The sequence below is a fragment of the Pavona decussata genome, unplaced genomic scaffold, assembly GCF_977016875.1.
Source record: "Pavona decussata unplaced genomic scaffold, jaPavDecu1.1 SCAFFOLD_260, whole genome shotgun sequence".
In the NCBI taxonomy this organism is placed as follows: Eukaryota; Metazoa; Cnidaria; class Anthozoa; order Scleractinia; family Agariciidae; genus Pavona; species Pavona decussata.
Genome location: NW_028145663.1, coordinates 1,317,955 through 1,338,797, shown reverse-complemented (window position 1 = coordinate 1,338,797; position 20,843 = coordinate 1,317,955). Strand labels below are relative to the sequence as shown.

General features: G+C 40.9%; 3 protein-coding genes and 1 pseudogene across 4 annotated transcripts in view; all 4 read right to left on the bottom strand.

The window, feature by feature from the left end:
* Nucleotides 1–27: 27 nt before the first annotated feature.
* On the bottom strand, nucleotides 28–1,802 carry LOC146456191 (uncharacterized). Its single transcript, XM_085093295.1, has one exon. The coding sequence runs from the start codon at nucleotides 1,531–1,533 to the stop codon at nucleotides 457–459; it is 1,077 nt and encodes a 358-aa protein (XP_084949421.1). The 5' UTR covers nucleotides 1,534–1,802; the 3' UTR covers nucleotides 28–456.
* A 1,293-nt stretch (nucleotides 1,803–3,095) lies between these two features.
* LOC146456190 (uncharacterized) lies at nucleotides 3,096–5,334 on the bottom strand (annotated as a pseudogene).
* A 3,707-nt stretch (nucleotides 5,335–9,041) lies between these two features.
* Nucleotides 9,042–20,843, bottom strand: part of LOC146456186 (uncharacterized) — a 35,766-nt gene continuing 23,964 nt past the window's right edge. Inside the window, exon 2 of the mRNA XM_085093380.1 lies at nucleotides 9,042–11,821. Within this exon, the coding sequence (XP_084949506.1) occupies nucleotides 10,800–11,774 (975 nt within the window). The 5' untranslated portion in view covers nucleotides 11,775–11,821 and the 3' untranslated portion in view covers nucleotides 9,042–10,799. The remainder of the gene's footprint in view (nucleotides 11,822–20,843) is intronic.
* LOC146456189 (uncharacterized) lies at nucleotides 13,017–20,801 on the bottom strand. Of its 2 annotated transcripts, none has more exons than XM_085093367.1 (6): nucleotides 20,671–20,801; nucleotides 19,902–20,511; nucleotides 18,689–19,123; nucleotides 17,886–18,049; nucleotides 16,739–16,823; nucleotides 13,017–15,395 (listed from the first exon to the last, which is right to left on the bottom strand). In XM_085093367.1, the coding sequence occupies exons 2-6, from the start codon at nucleotides 20,479–20,481 to the stop codon at nucleotides 15,187–15,189; spliced, it is 1,473 nt and encodes a 490-aa protein (XP_084949493.1). In that variant the 5' UTR covers nucleotides 20,482–20,511; nucleotides 20,671–20,801; the 3' UTR covers nucleotides 13,017–15,186. The 2 variants fall into 2 exon arrangements, with proteins under 2 accessions (XP_084949493.1, XP_084949492.1); XM_085093366.1 differs by having other exon boundaries at nucleotides 20,592–20,677.

Below are 20,843 nucleotides of genomic sequence, written 5' to 3'. Positions count from 1 at the left end.
ATTTTAAGCAATAAATGTCTGATGCTGACATGAAGTATATTGCCTTGGTTATTACAACAGCATCCCCTGGGGTACTCCCCTTTATAAGCTATAAAGGTATGTCCCCCAAATTAGTTTAGCCAGAGTGAACCGCTCCACACGCGAATCTCCCATCTCTAACGGAGCGGTTACTCAGGCTAAACTAATTTGGGGGACATACCTATGGCTAAAATGAGATGAAGTTGATTACAACGTGTTCAAGGTCTGAAGGTAGACATACGGTCAGAATTTGTTTTTTGCTAGCTAGCTAGCCTGAAACATGGTATGAATTTCGTACGGAAATTCATCTATTTTGGCCTGAAATGAGTAAGGGTTTAAAGAAATAGCCAATTAATTTTACAATTGTAAGCAGCAATAGGACTAACTAAACGCAACAACTGTTAAACACAGTTCAAAGTTTTTATCCAATACTCGATTTCACTGGAAATACGCTTCCAACGTAGGTGGATCCAAGCCAAAATACGACGATGTTACGGACTGGTAAAGACATGTGCGGGCATTCGTCAGCAGGGCACACACCATGTACATTTTGCCAACTGCACTTAAACGAATTTTCAAGTTCTTCTTGAAATCCATAAAAGCGAAGTAATTTATAATGTCTCCGAAAACCCACTCTACTGATGTTCTAACACTGCTCATTGCACTGTTGTATTCATTCTGTAGAGGGGTAATCCTGGCACCTTTGAATGGTCCTTGAAGGTGTATATTTAAGGGGTAAGCCGGATCCCCATATACACATAAGGGTTGACCAACAGGAGAAAATGAGTGGCGTTGCAAATCGCCAAGTAAAGCAGACTCTACTAACATACCACTGTCATGTCGTCTCCCTTCAACTGGACCATACAGGTTAGCTATCAATCCATTTGGGGCGGCAACGGACTGAAATTTTATGGCATGTACCCTCTTGTGTCCGTTGTACAGAACTCTTTGGTTTTTCCCAGGCCTAGAAACTGGCCTAACCGTTCCATCGATAAAACCCCAACAGTTTTGAAGCGGAGCTCCTTTAGCATGAATTACATCGGCATAATTCTGAAGATTGGCCTGAGAAAGCCATGGCTGGTTAAAACTTCGTAAACGGTGGTTTTGTGTTTGATAAATGAAGTTCATCATTTGGTTCGATATCATGCAAATTTGTGGCACGGGTCTTGCAAATCTTGGCAGCATATCCGAATATCTACATGGGTATGCAAATCGTTTAAGAAAAATACACAGAGCTTCAATTCCGTCCACAACAACACGATTATAGCATCTTATTTCATCTGGAACATGCATCACTTCAGCGAGACGGTAAACGTCGTTCTTGAGGAATCTGAATTCCGACTTGCATTCATCGTCCGTTAGCAGATCAAGGTTAAACTGGTCGTAGCTCCAATACGGTAGATCAAGGTTGTTTGACTTGTTTAAATCGTACAAAAGCAAAAATTCTTCATCGTTTATCAACTTATCACTCTGAGCAAAAAGCAAGATATCTCTAACTTCTCTTAGAGAAGGCATACCGTATATCAAGAGCAGGAATACAGGTTGTTAAATCATTAGTCGATCAAATATAAACACAAGACAAGTCAACGCGGGCCTCGTCGCCGATAAACTCGACATTTTCCCGCCGAAATGAGTGATTTGCATTTCGCGCCAAAACCAAGCGCCGTCCTAGAATCCATCGTTGCGTAACGCAACTCGACAGTCGACGGACTGAGTTTGTCGACCTGGTCACTTTCTGTCGCGAACCCCGTCGTGAAGCCATCCCGTCGTCGTTGCGTAAAGTCTCTAATATTCAAAATTTGGACCGCGGTTTTTTAGGTGGCCAGAACTGTACAGGCCCGCAATAATCTCGTACCCCGATCTCAGTCGTCGGTTCGGGAATGTCGAAATGTGCCGCCTGACCGTGGGAGATCTGGGTACGAGATTAGGCCCGCAATTGATCCCCAAATTGTACCGCAAATGATCCCCGATCGCCTCACCACAAAAATAGAATGGAATGGACTCAAATTTGGACAGTAGATTTAAACTTTATAGAGTGTTTTCATTCGCGTGACTACCGGCCATATTGATTTACTGAAACAAAAGAAAGTATTTGCATAAAAATAGATCTAGAGGTCAATTCCCAGAGGTTTAGTTTGGGACACCAACATCGCCGCCATTTCTTTGTTTTGGGACACCAACATGGCCGCCGTGACATCATGTGAAAACACTCTATACACTTCATAATTTTTTTTCTTAATAACACAACAGTCGCTATATTTAAACTATCAAATTTCACAACTTCAAATATTATAACAGAACAATTTACATGTAAACTGGAACACAAATGTATATTTTTACCTATACCATTGCAACGCACTAAAATCTGGACGAATTGTTGGAAACTGCTTCTTTTTTCAAATAGGGCTAACAATACGAAGTAATTTAACACGGTCACGGTCGGCTCTGCGATCGTTGCGTTTATATGGAAACAGCCTTTTTTTCGATCGTCTGCGATTTTCTGCGATCTACGATCGTCTGCGATCGTCTGCGATCATATGGAAACCAGCCTTAAGTGAATTAAGGATATTCATGCACGTGAAGAGCTTAGCACTGCATTTAAAAGTTCGTTTACTGCGGGTTGCCAGAAATCATTTCACACTTTCTGGATGGATGGCCACCTAATTTATCACCATAGTTTTGAAAGATTTACAGCTTGTAGGATCGTCGTGTAAAAACTAAAATTGCTATCATATCGCATCCTATACATCCTGCAGAAGTGTGTTTCCATATGATCGCAGACGTTCGCAGACCCGTTATTGCGATCTGCGATCCGCGATCATATGGAAACCAGCCTTTAGTGTGACGACTGTATTGAGAAAGAAGCGATCTTGCACTAGAAGAAACCTTGAAAGATAAGTCACTGGCAACGGTTTCAAAGTTTGACGATAGACTTTTTCCAGTGTAAGCGTTGGGAAGGGAACCTGTCACCTCTGCGGATACAACAGAGGAAAGCCAACTCATTTAACTCGGGGAAACTTAGCTCAGTCGGCAACTCACTTAGCCTACGGAAACGGACAGCAATGACCAACACAGGATTGGATCGCACAGTTTAATCCCAACTCAAAAATCAAAATGTCAAATCAACTAAACAATTACAAGCAACGTATCTGAGCTAGTCAAAACAATTTTACAACAAAAGGAATAGTTAAACTACGGCGAAATATTACATTGTCGTAAAAACTAATCAAACTGAAAAAACTTATTCTATTACAAAAACCCGTTCTATTCAAAAAGCTAAAATAGGAACAGCAACTAGAAATACAGTTACAAAACTTATGTGCGCATACGCAACGAAACTCTATTCGGAAAGCGTAAAAAGACTAGTACGGCTAAGAACATATACAAAACTACAAGGGAGTCTCTGTTCCATTGTGTGATGACAAATACAGTAGGTCTGCTGCAACTACAAAACTAATTAACAAAGCCTAGGTATCTAGAAATACAGAATTTTAGCTAAACGAACAGAGTTCAGCCATATTTCAAATAAAGCAAAAAGGTCAAAACAAGAGAAATTATGCAAATACAAAGAAGCGAAGGGCACAGCATGTTATATTATAATTTATTCCGATGGTTTTTAAAGATCTACAGCTTGTAGGGTTTTGTAAAATCTAAAATTGCTATCATACACATCAGTTATTAAAAAATCCTGCTTAATATATTGTAATTGAAGTTTCTTATTTAATGAATAAAACTGAAAATAACATTTCTTACTACGCATTTACGAGGCTCAATGCGTTGACAATCAGATTTGAAAAAAATTTGAAACTCATTAATAATTCATCAAGAGAAAACAAAGAAAGTCACTACTGTGACCGTGGTTTGGATATGTGTTCTTAGTAAATATAAATGTTGCCAACTTTAGCCTTGAATTTCTTCAAACATTATTGATCCTTTGAGAAGCCATATCAAACACTCGAAAGCGGGTTCCACCAGATATCCAAACGCCTCGAAGTCGTTTGAAGAAAGTCGGCTGCGCCTCGTTTTTTCAACCTACTTCCTCTCAGTGTTTGGATATCTGATGAAACATACCTTCTCGTGTTTGATATAGTACTTAAAAGAAAAATACTGTTCAAAGCTAAATCAAACTACTTCAATTTAAGCCGGTCTTAAAAGATTTATACTACAAACGCGAATCGAAAGAGGAACTTACTTTAGCTATTAAAGCAAAATGGCCACAACATGGCTTTGCAGACAACAGCATCATTCCCCCGTTCACGTTTCCCAAACTATACGTCTTAAAGCTGAATGTAGTGCAAATATTCGTCCAGATCAGGAACATTAATCTGGTGCCCCAGCTCGTCAGGAATATGAAAAGCGAAGGCCACGTGTTCCCATCGACGATAATTGGGATACTTTTGCCGATGAGCTCGAAGACGCCTTATTTCATTCCCCGTCGTTTGAGGTTTCCAAACCCAGTTGCCATTGACGTCTCGTGTCACGACTGCCTCGTTGTCGACATCTTCTTCTGGTACCAGAGGGTACACTGCAAATTGCCCAGCGCCATTTGCTTGGCTGCAAACAAGAACGACATGCATAACCTCCTTCTTATACGCAAATGTTCCTAAAATTTTGTACTGCAACTCGTCGCCGTCGACGTAGTTCTCCGCATAATGACGACACAATTCGTTTATCCCGAAATGAAAGTAAGAACTTCCATACCGTTCTGCCTGCCTTTGTGGTATGAAGGCATCAGATGTGGCGAACTGAGACTTTAAGACTTCCAGATTATCTTTTGGTCCAAGAAAAGGCTGTATAGCGTCTCGTAAAGTGTTACGTACCAGATCTCTTTTTTTTTTGAACATTTTGGGCTCCACCACGAGAATTTCGTGAAGACATCGTTTCCGCCTTCGTCTTCATTGATTTTCTTCATGCGACCTTGGAAGCCCCCAGATTCAACAATCGCGTCAGCGTTTTCGTCGGTCGTGAAGTGGGCTAGACTTTTCATGGGTAAATCAAACCCCTTCTTGTTTAGCGTCTTGTAAATTCTGCCACAATTCCTCTTCAATATCTTCGACGTTGACAGGATGATTGAAAATGCATTCATAGTCGGAGATGTAAGGGTAATTCATTCCCAACCCTTCGTTCCATTCATCTTGCCATTGGTGTTGTCTGATGTCTTAGGGCAAATTTTCTCGACGCTGCCAGGTACATTGGCATGTCCATTAATCCACTGTACCTGATCGGCCATTTCACTCACTTAAAAGGTAGGTTCTATGGCGAGATTGCGAATTAAGGCGGATGGATTTTCGTTTTCATTGCGGAAGTGAAATTATAGGTCCGCAAGGCGTACCGGTGTGAATTTTGATTGGTTTTTAACCTGTAATGAGAAATTTTACAAAAGCTGGTAACCTTGGAGAACTTTATGTTCGTCATACGAGACACAATGTTATGTCAGTTATGTAGGGTACCTCCTTTCGCTACTGCGCATGTCGGGAGGGCCCGAAAAATTGCTTCATTATGTATGTATTTATTAAAAGAGTATACGCGCACCTTTACGACTGACTCTTAAGCCAGCGACACACCTAGCGATTTTATACGCCGATCGTGGCGATCGGCGAAAATCGCCAGGTGTGCAAAATGGTAGATAGCGGCGATAAGATGGAGCCAGGGAACAAGCTCGAAATGCTACATCGCCGCGATCGGCGAAAAAAATCGCTAAGTGTGTCCGCATCAATCGGTGGCGTAAATCGCTTGCGATTTTCGCTGGCGATCAAATTCGCCGCGATCGGCGAACAAAATCGCCAAGTGTGTCGCCCGGCTTTACATACGCGAAATATTACTTTTTTAACGTTCAGTGCATTTTGTTTTCGAAGTACTGGTAATTCGGCGGCGGCGAATTGAAATCTTGACGCGCGAATCGAACTGCTTGTGCATTTCAAAGTCCGTCACAGGATCAGAGGCACCAAACTGTTCATGTCTGTTCGGAAGGACTTAATCGCCTCAGAAATTTGGAGTAAGTTTTAACGAATATTTTTTAAGTTTTCTTCGACAAGGTGTCAGCTCAAAATTTCGAAACACTGATGATGTATTTTTCAATGAGTGACACAGGCATACTCGGATAATCCGAGTTAGCCCAACTGGGCCCAGTTGCTCAAAGCCCGATTAAGCTAATTCTGGGTTAAGGTGAACTTTGATTCGAGTTTATTTACTAACCCATACTAATTCTTCCAAAAGATTTTGTCCCTCAGTTCGCCTTAAACTTTTCTCTACCATTAGCTTAAAATTAGCCTTTAAAAACAGTCTTAACGAGCGAGATGAAAACCTCGGTTCACTTTTAATCGTGGATTAGCGTTAATCGGCTTTTGAACAACCGGGCCCAGGAGTCGAACCTATGTCCTTCGGTACTTCACGAAAAAAATATAAAAACTTTAATTTTCGGAGACGCAAATACCTCGATAAAAATTGGAAATATGGTAAACTATTATTTTTGCAACCTTAACTTTGAGCCAAATAAGATTCTGTTTCCAAAAAGTTTCAGTTAAAGCATCTAAACAGATCATTGTAATAAGAGGGTCTCAATAGGGTGTAGCCTTGACAGTTGACGATTAAATTTCAGGGCTGTTGACGCTTGACGGTTATCAAAAGGAAATTTCTTCCATGACTTAAAGTTAATGTTAACTTTTGTGTATTTAAATTTTAACAATTGTGTACTGGAGGTTGTTTTTTGTAGTAAATCATTAATGTTTTGAAATCGGAAGTACTTCTAGATGGACGTTAGTTGTGATGTGATGCAAATTAAGTGAAAAAGACCGTGAAGTTAGCCTGTTCCAGGCTCCTGGAGAGATGCGCGAAGGAGAGTGCGAGGGGACGAAAACGAGGGGGAAATGGGGGAGTGCAGGGCAAAGAAGAGGAGCCTGTAATCATTTTCTTCAACACCTCACGCCGCCCACTTTTTCCAAAATGTGTCAACATGTCAAAATGTCAAACTTTTCATTGTCACGGGTTTCGATTACTCGCGCGAGTTCTCGAGGTTGACCATACATCGCTTCGATGTCGCGGACACCGAAAGGTTCTCCGGGTTTGGGATTTCAACCCTCAAAATCCTGTAGATTTTGCCAAAAAAATTTGACGTGTCTTGGAACGAAAGTTCCCCGGGTGTCCTTGTTCAACGCCGTTCGAAATAAGAAACTTATTAACGCGACGTTATCGAGCGACGAGACTCTAGTCATGTCTAGCCTGCGTAGCAGTCGTTTCCGTTTCCTTCAAGCCAAGCGGGGTAAGCGCGCGAGAGGATTGGGCAAAAAGGAGCAAAAAAGTAGGAGCGGGTGGGAGGGGCGGGGAAGGAAAGGAAACGCCTGCCGCTGAGCCCAGACATTTTACCGAACGCCGTTCGCCAGCGAACGGGAGGCAATGATGCATTACCATCCCCGCCCCTTCCCCCCCGCTCCTACTTTTTTGCTCCTTTTTGCCCAATGCCCTCGCGCGCTTGCCCCGCTTGGCTTGAAGGAAACGGAAACGACTGCTACGCAGGCTAGTCATGTCTAGTGTTGGCCGATGTTGTGTCTTCGCTTGGTTGTGTCTTCGCAAGCTTTTAAGAAACGAAGAGCTTTCCAGCTTCAGCTGCCTCACTTGTGTGAGGACCCTGGCCAGAATTTATGGCACGTTTAATGTTAAAATGAGGTTATTCCGTTAACAGACCTGCACGACTCCCACTGTGTGTCCGTTGTTTTGATAAAAACCTTTTCAGTTTTGCTTTTGCAAGCATGTCTTTAAGCGATTATCCTTTTGTATAAGCGATTTTTCCCTTTTGATCATTTGTTAAAGTTTATCGGCTCGGATTAACTGCAAGATTTACGCTAAATAAATTTTATCTGTGAAGACACAGGCCGGATCCGTGGATTTCTTTACTCGTGATTTCATGCTTATGCTATTGTATATCGCCGCGGGAAGATTGAAACTGCCGCAGGATGTTTGTTTATCACGGATATGAGTGTCTAACAGTGTCTAATCTTTCGTGTGATGTGTGAACTGTCAAAACTGACCAATCAGAAGGTATACCAGGAGCTGGTATACCGGCATGAGATATTGAAGAAATTGATTACAGGCTCCTCTTCTTTCCCTCTTTTTCTCTCCCCCATTCCCCCCTCGTTTTCGTCCCCTCGCACTCTCCTTCGCGCATCTCTCTAGGAGCCTGGAACAGGCTACCGTGAAGTGAGTATATTTGGGAACATGGAAACTGGCCGTTTACCAGTTAAAACGATTCTTTGAGAACCAGAAGTCTGGGATGAGCAGCTGAAATACTGATATTTGAAAGACCTTGAAACCGTTTGACGGCAGATCATAGCTTTGACGGTTGACGTTCAAAGCCCGATTAAGCTAATCCTGGGTTAACGTGAACTTTGATTCGGGTATATTTACTAATCCGTAAGGATTAGTCCAAAAGATTTTGTTCGTTAGTTTTGTCTCAGACTTTTCCTCAATATTAGCTTAAAATGAGCCTTTAAAATAATTTTTAATGAGTGAGATGAAAATCTGGGTTAACTTTTAATCGTGGATTAGCGTTAATCGGCTTTCGAACAACCCGGCCCTGTGGTTAATCTCATTGAGACTCTCTAATAACTTACGCCTCTTGCTTACGCTAGGCCACTAAACGCTCTGGGAACACAGGTTTGCTAGAACGTTCTCGTTGGGTGCCGGCCCCCGACAAAATCTATGTTTGAGAACTTGTTGTTTCAGAAATGGTATTTTTGACGTGCAATTCAAAAGATCTCTTTTCTTAGGCTGTAACACAGCTGGTATACGTGAACTGTAATTTAGCGAATTTTTGCGTTTGACGTAGGAAGAACGCTTCCTAATAGGATTTGAGTCGAGATTTTATGGGATTTGTCGTGGATGGGTCGATGGATCTTGGGACGCACATCTGGCATCCCCCGCAGATTTTTTTTGCAGGGGCGGATGACACCTCAAAGAGAGAGAGCCTGGGATCAAGATTAGCCTGGGCTTGTTGACATCGAACACACTCTCTATCATGTCTATTCTACGATTATTACTAGTCATAACTTTATTAAAAAGATACACGTTGTTTACTATATTGTTAGGGCGCTTTAGCAACGACAGCGGCGATGGCCGCAAAAACGTCACTATTAAAAGAATTCGCGTTTCTCAGTAAACGACGCCGCGATTATTCCGACTCGCTTAATCACAACACAAATATCAAGATGTTAAATCAACTAAACAATTACAAGCAACGTATATTTATAACGAGCAGAGCTATTACAACAAAAGGAATAATTGAACTACGTCGAAAGTTTACATTGTCGCAAAAGCTTATCAAACTGGAAAAACTCTTATAATTTCTATTACAAACGCTCGTTCTATTCCAAAAGTTAAAATAGGAACAGCAACTAGAAGTACAGTTACAAAACTTATGGAACGTCTGTTCTATTGTTATCATATACGCATAGAAACTCTATTTAGAAAGCGTAAAAAGGCTAGTACAGCTAGGAACATATACAAAACTACAAAGGATCTCTGTTCCATTGTGTGAAGTAGGTCTGCTGCATCTGCAAAACTAATTTAACAAAGACTAGGTATCGAGAAATACAGAATCCTAAGGCTGGTTTCCATATGATTGCAGACGATCGTAGATCGCAAACAATCGCAAAAAAGATATAATCGCAACGATCGCAGAGCCGACCGCAGGCATACGTTTTGCTCAGCGAAAACGTCAAATATACACGCGCGTGTAGGCTGAAAAGCAAGCAACATCGCGAACGTGGAAGAGCGAATATTTTGCTGAAAGCAAATTTACTTCTTCCGTTTGTCATGATTAAGCGAGTCGTCGCCAGCTCCAAAACCGTCGAAAACATCGGTTTTGGATTCGATAACGACCGTATGCAGTTCTTATGTTGGAGAAATTTGGCCTCCGCTTCCTCGGCCGATAAATGAATCTTCTGCCCGATTTTGTCCCAATAGCTGGCCTTTTTGTTCTTGTCGTTAAAATCTTTGCAGCTGCGGTAATAAACACATTCATGACGTAGACCGTTCCTACAATCGAACACACAGGCGTTGAATCGTGGGAGAGAACTCGAAATATTATGGGATGAGTTTCGATCGCGGATCGCAAAACTTTGGTTTCTAAATGATCGAACAATCGCAATTGATCGCAGATGATCGCAGGAGATAGAACATGGTTTTATCTTCTACGATCGTGATCGCAGGATCGCAGAAGTATGTTTCCATATGGTCGCAGACGATCGCAGACCTTATTGCGATCTGCGATCATATGAAAACCAGCCTTTAGCTAAACGAGCTGAGTCCAGCAATATTTCAGATGAAACAAAAAAGTCAAAACAAAAGAAATTATGCAAATATAAAGAAACGAAGGGCAAACATAACTGAGTGACAGCATATTATGCGAACTGAATAGAAGACTTGAGCAAACAGTTCTAAGCGTGTTTGGGTCCGATTATATTATTTCAGTTAAGTCTTAGTTAATTCTGCTTAACATAACATGACATGTAATTTTCCTCATAATTCTCGTAACTCCTCGTAATTTTCCTCGTCTCGTTTTTCAGCCGGCCGGCTACTTCTTCTCAGTGTTTGCCGATATCTGATGAGACACACCTCCTCGCGGTAGATATGTTACTTCAAAGAAAAATAATGATAAAAGCTAAATCAAATCACAACATGGCTTTTAAGACAACGGCATCATTCCCAATTCACGTTTCCCAAACTATACGTCTTATAATGAAAGATTTTTCGGATTGATAATTATTTTTATATTAATCCTATACGTCTTATAGCTGAATGAAGTGCAAATGTTCGTCCAGATCAGGAACATTAATCTGGTGCCCCAACTCGTCAGGAATATAAAATGCAAAGGCCACGTGTTCCCATCGACGAAACCTGGGATATTTTTGCCAATTGGCTTCAAGACGCCCAATTTCAGTCCCCGTCGTTTGAGGTTTCCAAACCCAGTTGCCATTGGCGTCTCGTGTCACGACTGCCTCGTTGTTAATATCTTCTTCTGGTACAGGAGGGTACGCTGCAAATTGCCCAGCGCCATTTGCTTGGCTGCAAATGAGCACGGCATGCATAACCTCCTTCTTATACGCAAATGTTCCTAATATTTTGTACTGCAACTTGCCGCCGCCGACGTAGTTCTCCGCATAATGACGACACAATTTGTTTATCCCAAACTGAAAGTAAGAACTTCCATACAATCTTGCCTGTCGTTGTGGTATGAAAGCATCCGATGTGGCGAACTGAGACTTCAAGTTTTCTAGACAATCATATTCACTAATAAAGGGCTGTATAGCATCACCAAGAGTGCTACGCACCTGGTATATATCTTCGCCAAAAAATACAGGACTCCACCATGACAACCTCGCGGAGACAACGTTTCCTTCGCCGTCTTCATTGAATTTCTTCATGCCACCTCGGAAGCCCCCAGATTCAACAATCGCGTCAGCGTTTTCGTCGGTCGTAAAGTGGGCTAGATCGGTGATGGGTAAATTTAACCCTACTTGTTTCGCCGCTTGTAAATTCTGCCACAGCTCACCTGCAACATCTTCGTCGTAGACAGGATGATTAAAAGTGCATTCATAGTCGGAGATGTAAGAGTATAAACAGTTGTCATTATTTGGCGTGATGAACTCTTCGTTCCATTCATCTTGCCATTGGTGTTGTCTGATGTGTGTCCTAGGGAATATTTTCTCGACGCTGCCAGGTACATTGGCATGTCCATTAATCCACTGTATCTGATCGGCCATTTCACTGAACGAATTTGGATTCACGGACTTTCGGCGACTTGACAACACTGACGGGGGAAATCAACTCGAGAGCAACTCGCTCGCGAAAAAACTCGTCACAACTCTAGGTACACGGGATCTTAACCCAACTGGAACTTCGTCGAAGAACAGAAACTACAATGACTTCACGCAAGCACCGATCTACAACTGCAAGCCTTGCGTTGTGTTTATATAGCTACAGATCGCTACGGATTACAAAAGTAAAAGTACTTTCTTTGCGATGGTGTAATACCACGTGTCCAGAATTTCCTTATAAGGAGAGTAGTTTTCCGGGGCAAATCTGAATCACATGTCCCGTCAATCGTATGACTGAGCGGTTCCTTTGATGTAATGTGGTTTACACAATGAACAGTGTAAAACTTGCATTTTGATTGGTGTAGCAGAGTTTGTGATTAGATTGACGTCATCGAGTGGTGTGACCGGCGCACGTGATCAGAGTCTAGAGTCTAGCCAGAGTGACTGGTCAACAAAGTTTTGCAAAACGTTTGGCGAGTAGCAGAGAAACAGAGGCAAATTTTCGGAAGAAAGGAAAACTGTCCGATGAAAAATTGGACAAAGACTGCTGAGAGTGACCTCAACGAGGTTAAAAAGAACTAGAACTTTGTTGCGACGTGAAAAGGAAGGGAATATTTGCCCAATTTTGTCGCCGATAGACATCCGGTAATGGCGAGTAATCGATTACAAATCGCAGTGAAGGTACATGCTGTAATATTTTGGGGTCAGCATTTCCTTCTGGAATAAAGGTTAGTTTTGAAAATATTCTTTGTGAAATTCTTTCGGATTATACCGGTACTCTAATTTAGAGGATCACAATTGCATGTGTGCAGTAGTCCAAAACTGAGTTTGCTGGAAAGTTTTTGACTCAGGTAACGCGATGCCCGCTCACGAAATGCGTTGAAATGTCTTGGTTATTGTATAAAACAAGAAGATTCCATTTTGCCGTGGGTCTGTACTCCGATAACGCACAGAGGACGTCAAAACGTGGTAGAACATCAGTCACGCTACTCGTTTGCGGCTCGTAGCGTACTTCTTTGTTCTCACCACGTTTTGAGGAGCAAGCGGACAACTCAATTCATCATTTAACCTGTAGACTTTCTCAATGTTTGAGCGCTCGCTTCTGGCAATCAACATCACCAAAAATTACAGGTTTTGATTGTGAATTTGTGCTGGAATAGTATTCTTATTGACCGATTTATCGTATTCCAACAACAACAAGCTTTATTACTAAATTAAAAAGTTAACAAAGTTAAACTTAATTTACAACATAATATTTTAATACAAAAGAGGTAACATTTACTCAGAACAACTGAAAAGCTAATCGAGCTGAGTAAAACTAAATAATGTTTAAATATAGAAGGTAGGTTGGCACTAAAGCTTGAGAAAGCAATTGATTAATCATTAAAAGAAAGGAAGAGGAAAAGAATAAATCAATCAATCAATCAATCATAGATAAATAAATACCAGTTTTTGCAAAATTTTCGAAAAACCGATAAATTCGCTTCAAATTTGACTACCGCTCACAATTCTTTTAATCGCTTGGGTGGTGCATACTAATACAGGAATATTTTAGCGCGGCTTAAAACTTTACGGAGAAGGCAGAACTTAGCAAATGCTTTTGGAATCTCAAAAGAAAATTCTCGGTAACCATGCATTTTTCAGAGATAATTAAGCTTCAATGTAGGGAAAAATCCCATACATTGTTTTATATCTTGGCGCTTTTTAGAGATATTATTGCTCAATTATCTCTGAAAAATGCGTGGTTACCCCCAATTTTCTTTTCGAATTCCAATAGGCCTTGCTAAGATCTGCTTTTCCCGCATAATCATGAACCGCACAAAAATACTTCGGTATTAGTAGGCACCGTCCTTAACTTATTAAGGATGCCTCCTTCTGCTACTGCGCATACGTTCTGCGCATCTCAGAATGCTCCGAAAAACGCGTGTTTCTTCAATCTCGTTCCCAGAGCCCGCGTTGCCATTATCCAGCGGCTTGGTGCTGACCAAAAGAAAAGCGGACTCTAGGAACGAGATTGCTGTTTCTTGAGAACGCGTCCTTCCAATCTAAAGGTATTTTTGTGCGGTTTACGAATACCCGGGAAAAGTAGTTCTTAGCAAGGGTTATTGAAATCCAAACAGAAAATTAGGGGTAACCAAGCATTTTCCAGAGAGAATTAAGCTTAAATTTGGGGAAAATGCCACACGTTGTTTTGCAATTAAAGCGTTTTAGAATTAATGTTGTTTGATTGTCTCGAAAAATACTTTTTTACCCCGAACTTTCCTCTTGGATTCCAATAGCCCTTGCTAAGATCTCCTTTTCCCACAAAGTTATAAGCCAGGCAAAAATACCTGTGCATTAGCCGGCACCATCCTTTAACAACAATTTTACCAAGAGTAAAAGCAGGTTTTTGTCTTTGCAAGCTGATGTTTGTTGTACGAAAATGCTAGCCGATCTTTTCTCGTATTTTTAAAGACCAAATCTTCGTATACCAAACTGAAGAAATATCGTTACTTTCATAAAAAAATTTTAACGACATCATGGCCCCTTTGAAAACGAAAGGAATTAGTTTTCCAGTTATACGAAATGTTTAGCTGTATATTTTCGGTAAAACTTAATTCGAATTTCTAAGGCGATTAAATGGGCAGTGTCACCAATTTTTTGTGTCACTTTGAATAGCCAAAAAACATAGTTGCATTGGTGGAATGGTTAAAATAATGATTCAGTTGTCTTAACAATGACCCTACTGGTGCACAGAAACTAGTATAAATTATCTTAGGCTGCTGATGGCTAGGATGGAAATGGAAATTGGCCAATTTTTTTATTTTCTTCCTGTGTATCGTAGAGAAGTCGCTTAAAACCGATTATAATTTGTTCTTTCTCGGAGGAATCCCTTAGTTTTTTCTTCCCAATGCTCTAAGAAAATCTATGTTAAAAAAATGTTCTTTGTCAAATACTTGAGCTGTTTTGACCAAAATACAGCAAAATCGCCATGACAGTACCTTTAAGGTCTTCCGAAAAGATATCCACCGAAATGAACCATTGGGTGGCCCTGATCAATTCATCTTTCCCTTAGAATAGAAACTTAATATCGCGAGAGTGAAGGCTACTATTAAGGCCGCGAGAATGAAAGCTAAAAGGAAATATGAAGACGATTTAATCAGTGTAAATTTTTTTGAGATGTCTACCAACTGTTTTTGCGAAGTTCACACTTGCTAACTCGAGTTTTTCTACTTTTGTTTGCCGCGTACAGGCGCCTTTACCTGCATGAGATTATGGTTTGGTATAATTCAAACCAATACAGGGTCACGGGATAGAACCCGGATGAACTCATGACAGGTCTACAAGTCATAGCGGTATCCATGGAAACAACCCTTAATTATAATGTATTTGGGGAAATGCAGCGTATATTCCTCGCACTTATGTAGGGTCTCCAAGATCCATCTTGTTCGTAGTAAACTGTAGTACAGTCAGCATTGACAGCAAACACTTCAGCACCTCGCACCTGAGGCGTGTTATCCAGTAACGAACGAACAGCTATCACACCACCGTAAGCACAGCGATGAATGTTGAGGTAGTAGTGTATCCCTTAAAAAAAAAATACGCAAAGACCATTACCATGTTACGTTAGCAAACCAGGTCTAAGAGCGTTTATATCACGATGAGTTGGGTTTGTATGCGAATTTACGAACGTGTTTAGGAGTCAAAAATAAAGAACACAAATCGAACAAAAATGCCTTGACTTGTCTCCTTGATACCTTGTCCGTGTTTGTGTGGCGTTTATTGGTCGTTTCAGCACGATTCCAGTGGCATTTAGGTTCGCTGTTTCCGCTCTATATATAACCTAAAAGCCACTGGAATCGCGCTGAAACGGTTCGCCACACAAACACTGAGAAGGTATCAAGGAGACAAGGTAAGGCATTTTTGTTCGATTTGTGTTCTATATTTTCGACTCCTAAACACGTTCGTAAACTTTCATACAAACCCTTATAATTACGTCACTGCGGAACTCATCGTGACTGATAAACGCTCCTAGAGCTTGGGCTACCTGTGAGCAAACTAGAAGACGTTGTCACTAAAGCATGGCATAAGCGGGCCTGTTTTCAAAAATCCAGCTATATTTATAGTCTCCCTTAAAATGTCATGAGCGAAAACGACAAGAGACGGCCAATAAGACAATTTCTTGCCAGAAGTTAGCCGTTTATCTCGATTCGAAAATGTTTGAAAAGGTGGCTGATAAGAAGGGAATTTGAGGAGTTTTTGTGCCTTTTGGTGTAACAATGCCGAAACACGCAAGACTTGGCGAGATAGCAGTTTATAAATGCCAGATTGCGGCGGTCCAGGAGGGATTTTAGTAAATTTGTGAGTGACGCGAAGCCCTATCAAAATCTTGACGTGTTTAAATCACGGCGAGGACATTTGTCCATTTTTGCTTGGCGTAGTTTGGTGTACTATATTTTGGGAGGACTGCGTTTAATAGAGCGTGCCGTTAACAGTGCTATTCTTGAGAGTCAACAAAGTGGGTGAATCACAAACATGGAAGAAATCAATTCCCCAGGTATCTCCCCCCCCCCCCTCCCCCACCGAGCCTATTTTTCGCCTTTGCTGGCCTCAGAATCAGAAAGCGAGCGTGACAGAAACACGCGCGGGCTGCGCGGTTTCCCGCGTGTTATATACTGTATTTACGTTCACTTTCTGATTTCAGCCGTTGACTTAACTATCTACGATCCTGGAACAGGGTGTTTCTTTGCTTGATTGTGAGACTAATTCATCTTTTTGACTATTAAGGAAGGAACTACTTTAAAGCACTTCAAGACTTTTTTCTGCTCCCAGCTACAGTTGCTGAATATTATCAATAAGTCCTTAATTGACCCCAGTATGGAGCATAGTGTGAACACAATTAACGAGAAAATGGCACAACTGTACAATACCTGATGCACTGTGAGGACCAAAAGCAAGATTAAGTTTCTTTTTCAAATTCTCCCAACTGAACTCAATTCCATTCACTTTTGGTGTCTAAAATGATAATCACAAATTGAGAAGAAATTATCCTTAAAACAAACTTAAAATGACTGGGAACTTAAATAAATGTGGATACCAAATTGCATTTGATTTGAGTATTCCAGGAATAGGTATTAGAATTAAGAGGGTAGAGGACAGGTGAAACAAATGAGTCCAACTAAGACCTGGCTATGGACAATGCAGGCAAATAATTTGCAGCATTACTGAGCCTGTAGCAGATGTATCCCTAGAACTGTCCAACAGTGGAACAATATTGCCTGCCATATCTGGCCCCTGTTGCAACTGGCAAGTCTTTCAAGAGCTGAAGGGAGTGTTTTAGGATGAGCCTAGGCACAATGTTTAAAAAAGCCTCGCATGAGGGGCGTGCCCTTTCCTGGTAGATGCGGATGTAAATTAATATAGCATGGTCTGGGCCATATCACAGGAATCACATCCTCTGTTTGCGTGTGGCACTGACTTACACCTATGAAATCAGAAACTGTTTATTAAGACTTAATTTTTGCTGTACTTTAGCTGCTCTGCATTTTGCTTTGGTGATGTGAGGCTTTAGAGTTTTTTTTTTTTCTTATCAAAATATTGATTTTTGACACTCTACAGTACCTACTAGAATAAAACATCACCAGTGTAAGTTCACTGCTGCTGTGTTCCTCAAATCAACTCGATAAACATCGATTGAGAATAACTTAACATGTGCTATCTCATTTTTTAATAGATTTAAAAAAATTAAACTGTCTTAAGAATTAGTCAACTCGATAACCAACAGTCATAATTTTTAGCACAGTCTACCACTCCAAAGAGATTAGTAACTCTGTAGCCATACAAATAACTTAATTCTTAGTACACAAAGCATCTGAAATAGGATTTCACCAAATCATGAGGGATACCCAACAAAATGCTCTAACTACTGTTACTTCTGACTAATAACTCTGATTAAAGTAGAAGTGGCTGCGTGAATTCATACTTTATAAGAAATAACTGTATCAAAAGACGAAATCTGGTGCAAAAACTTCTTGGTTGTAAACACAGTAATAATAATTATTACGTTATTAGCAGTACCTGGTGGTCGTGTGTCGTAAAATCAAATGACAGAGTACGGCCTCCTTCTAATCTATCTCGGCGACAATACAAATAACGAAGCATGGATCCTTTGGTATAGTGTTCATACAGGAAGATTAGAAGAAAAAGACACAAAACAATGATGGGGATTTTCCACATGAGTCCTGAAAAATGAGAAAAAGGATAAGTAATTAGTTTGTCCTGTATTGGGAAGGGGGACTCCAATTTACAAATTACAGGCAGGTGTGAATGAATCCATTACAAATTTAACATCCCAAAAATGCTTATGAACCATTAACGCTAAATAAATAATGAATAGCTTTCTCAAAATACCATACCTTTTTTCATGTATCTATAAAAACAACATATTTTTATCTTTCAATTTCTCCACCTCTCTCCTGTCAGCAAAAGTAAAAAACACCTCAAAAACTTCACTCCTGGCCAAAAGCCAGTGTGCTTTTAATTTACCCCCATCACTATTCAAATAGACCACACCCTGTGGAACACATTGGGCTCCAGTAGAGGTTTCAGCCCAGATATGTGTGGGTGGTTTTGCATACAGGCTTCATCCATGCTGAGGCATTTCCCTCCAGTCGGGGCGGAAGGAATGGAGTTAATGTGATCTAAACACAGTGTCTGGAGCCAGATGATTAGCCTCGTGCCCACACCCCTGTCTGGAGGGCCTGGTACTGCCCTTCATCAGACTTCTCCCTTTAGATTCAGTGAGACCTTGTAACGTCATTAGGTACCAAATCCCTGCCGGGTACATTTTTATTTGCACTAAATATTGAGATCTAATTTACCGCTCTTGAAGAAGGTATTTCCCTTTGAAATCAGCTTGTCCATTCCCTGAGACAAGCCAATCACCTTCTTCTCTAGAACTTCATGTCGGCTTTGAAGACCTCTCTGTTCCTCTCCAAAGGTATCTTTAACGTTTCTTATCAGAGTAGCATTTGACGAAGTTGCAACTTCATTCTCTATCACTGACTCCTTCATCTTCAAGTGATCCTTTTTAAGGCTCTCAAGACCACTTTCTAAGACCACGTGCTTAGCCTCAAGTCTTGTGATTTCAAGCCCAAATAACTGCGTCAACTTTTGAAGGTTTTCCCTCAATCCCTCATGGTCTTGCATCCAAGTTTCCTTGTTTGCCTCAACGGAGGACACTAATGTGGCCATTTCATCTTGAACGAGCTTCAGCATGCTATTGTCAATGGGCTGTCCAAAACACATCTCAATCCCTATATAACAAAAACAACATACATTGCATTTGGAGGGTACTCTGTATAATGGCCTGTATGGGGAGCCCTGTATGAAAGGACTGTGTCTTAATTGTCTTGAAATTCAAAATTCTATTCACAAATATAGTCCGTGAAACCGTGGTAGCAAAAGCTGACCTGAAATTCCTCACAGAAATTGCTTACAATTTATGTAAGTAAGTGTGAATAGTCCAGTGCTGGCTGATGTGGCTTATCTTAGAGGTTAAGCAAGGGTACAGTTTTTTGGTTTTTGTTTTGTGTTTGTGAAAGGGGTATCATTTCAGTAAAAGTTGCCTTCCTTTCCCTCCCTCCCTCACTCCCCCACCTCCCCCTCCCCCTCCCTGGACTTGGATAGGACCAACCATAAAAACATGCCCAAACCTTACATTATTTAGTATGCAGGGCTGTCAACTCTAGCGGATAATCCGGGAGTCTCCAGATTTTGAATCGTATCTCCCAGTCTCCAGATTTATGTCTGAAATATCCAGATTTTGAGCCTGATTTCTCCATATTTATGTCTGTAATCTCTTGGATAATTGACGAAGTTTTCTATTTGTCGTAGACTCGATTTTCTGACAAGAAAATATGAACCTGTGAATTTGGGCTTGATCAGACGCCTTTGTAAGGCGCTTTGTTATTGCTGGCCGGGGAAATAATATTCTCCATATTTGTTGACGTGTGAGGTTGACAGCCCTGGTATGGTCAAGTTGCTTTTAGAATAGGAGAATCAAATATTGATCACCTTTGCAAGCGTTCTTACCTCTTTTTTTCCACTCACTGAAATCTTTCAAAATCTTTGCCTCAGAAGCCACAGGGAGATTCAAACTTTTGATCAAATTTTCCAAGAGTTGAAAACATCTGTTATAGTAGGCTTCAGTCCACATAGCGAACTTACAATGGCCCCATTCATTACGAACTCCTGAGCGTACGTCAATGGCAATGATATCAACGCCACAGAAAACAAAGTTTGGTGCACCGCATAAAATAGAAAGCGCAGCTGACAAATCCAGAGATTCATCGAAAGCTGTGAAACCTGCCATGACTGGTTTCACAAACAGTTTAGCAAAGGAAAGCTCATCTTTTACACCGTAATCATAGCTGTGACGAGAAATCTGAATTGCATTGTTGTTGATGTTGATATAATTCAGACGCAGGGTGGAGGGAGGGAGGCATTCCAAATGGGACGCAAATGTCTGAGATTGGATATTGTTAGGCGGTACAATCCACTTCTGGAACTCCTGTTGAATTTCTTTCTCAATCACTTTTCGCAGCACCGGTGTTAGAACCTTTGACAGGCAAATTCCTACAACCAGCCACCTTTTTTCTTCAGCTGTCAGCATTCTCAACACCTTGTGAATAAAGGTAATCACCTGAACAACACCAAGAAAGAAAGTTTAGTTGTTTATAGCCGGAAGTAACTGGTTCACACTTCTGAATATTTTTTCTTTACCAATCCCATGAACCATTTGTGTCCGCGGGAGGCTAGGGGTAGCTTTATGTTTCAAAAAGATGAGGTCCGCTCGACTTACCCCCAAAGTTAACGCTTCCCTCGTGCGCTTCTACGCTATAATTTTTAGAATGAAATGATAAAGAGGTCACGGGAAAATTACTTTCATCGTGCAAGGCTTTTTCACAGCAAGCGGAAAATCTCGTGACGTTTCATGCAACTTACATGACACAAATTTAAGACTTCATTCTCTCC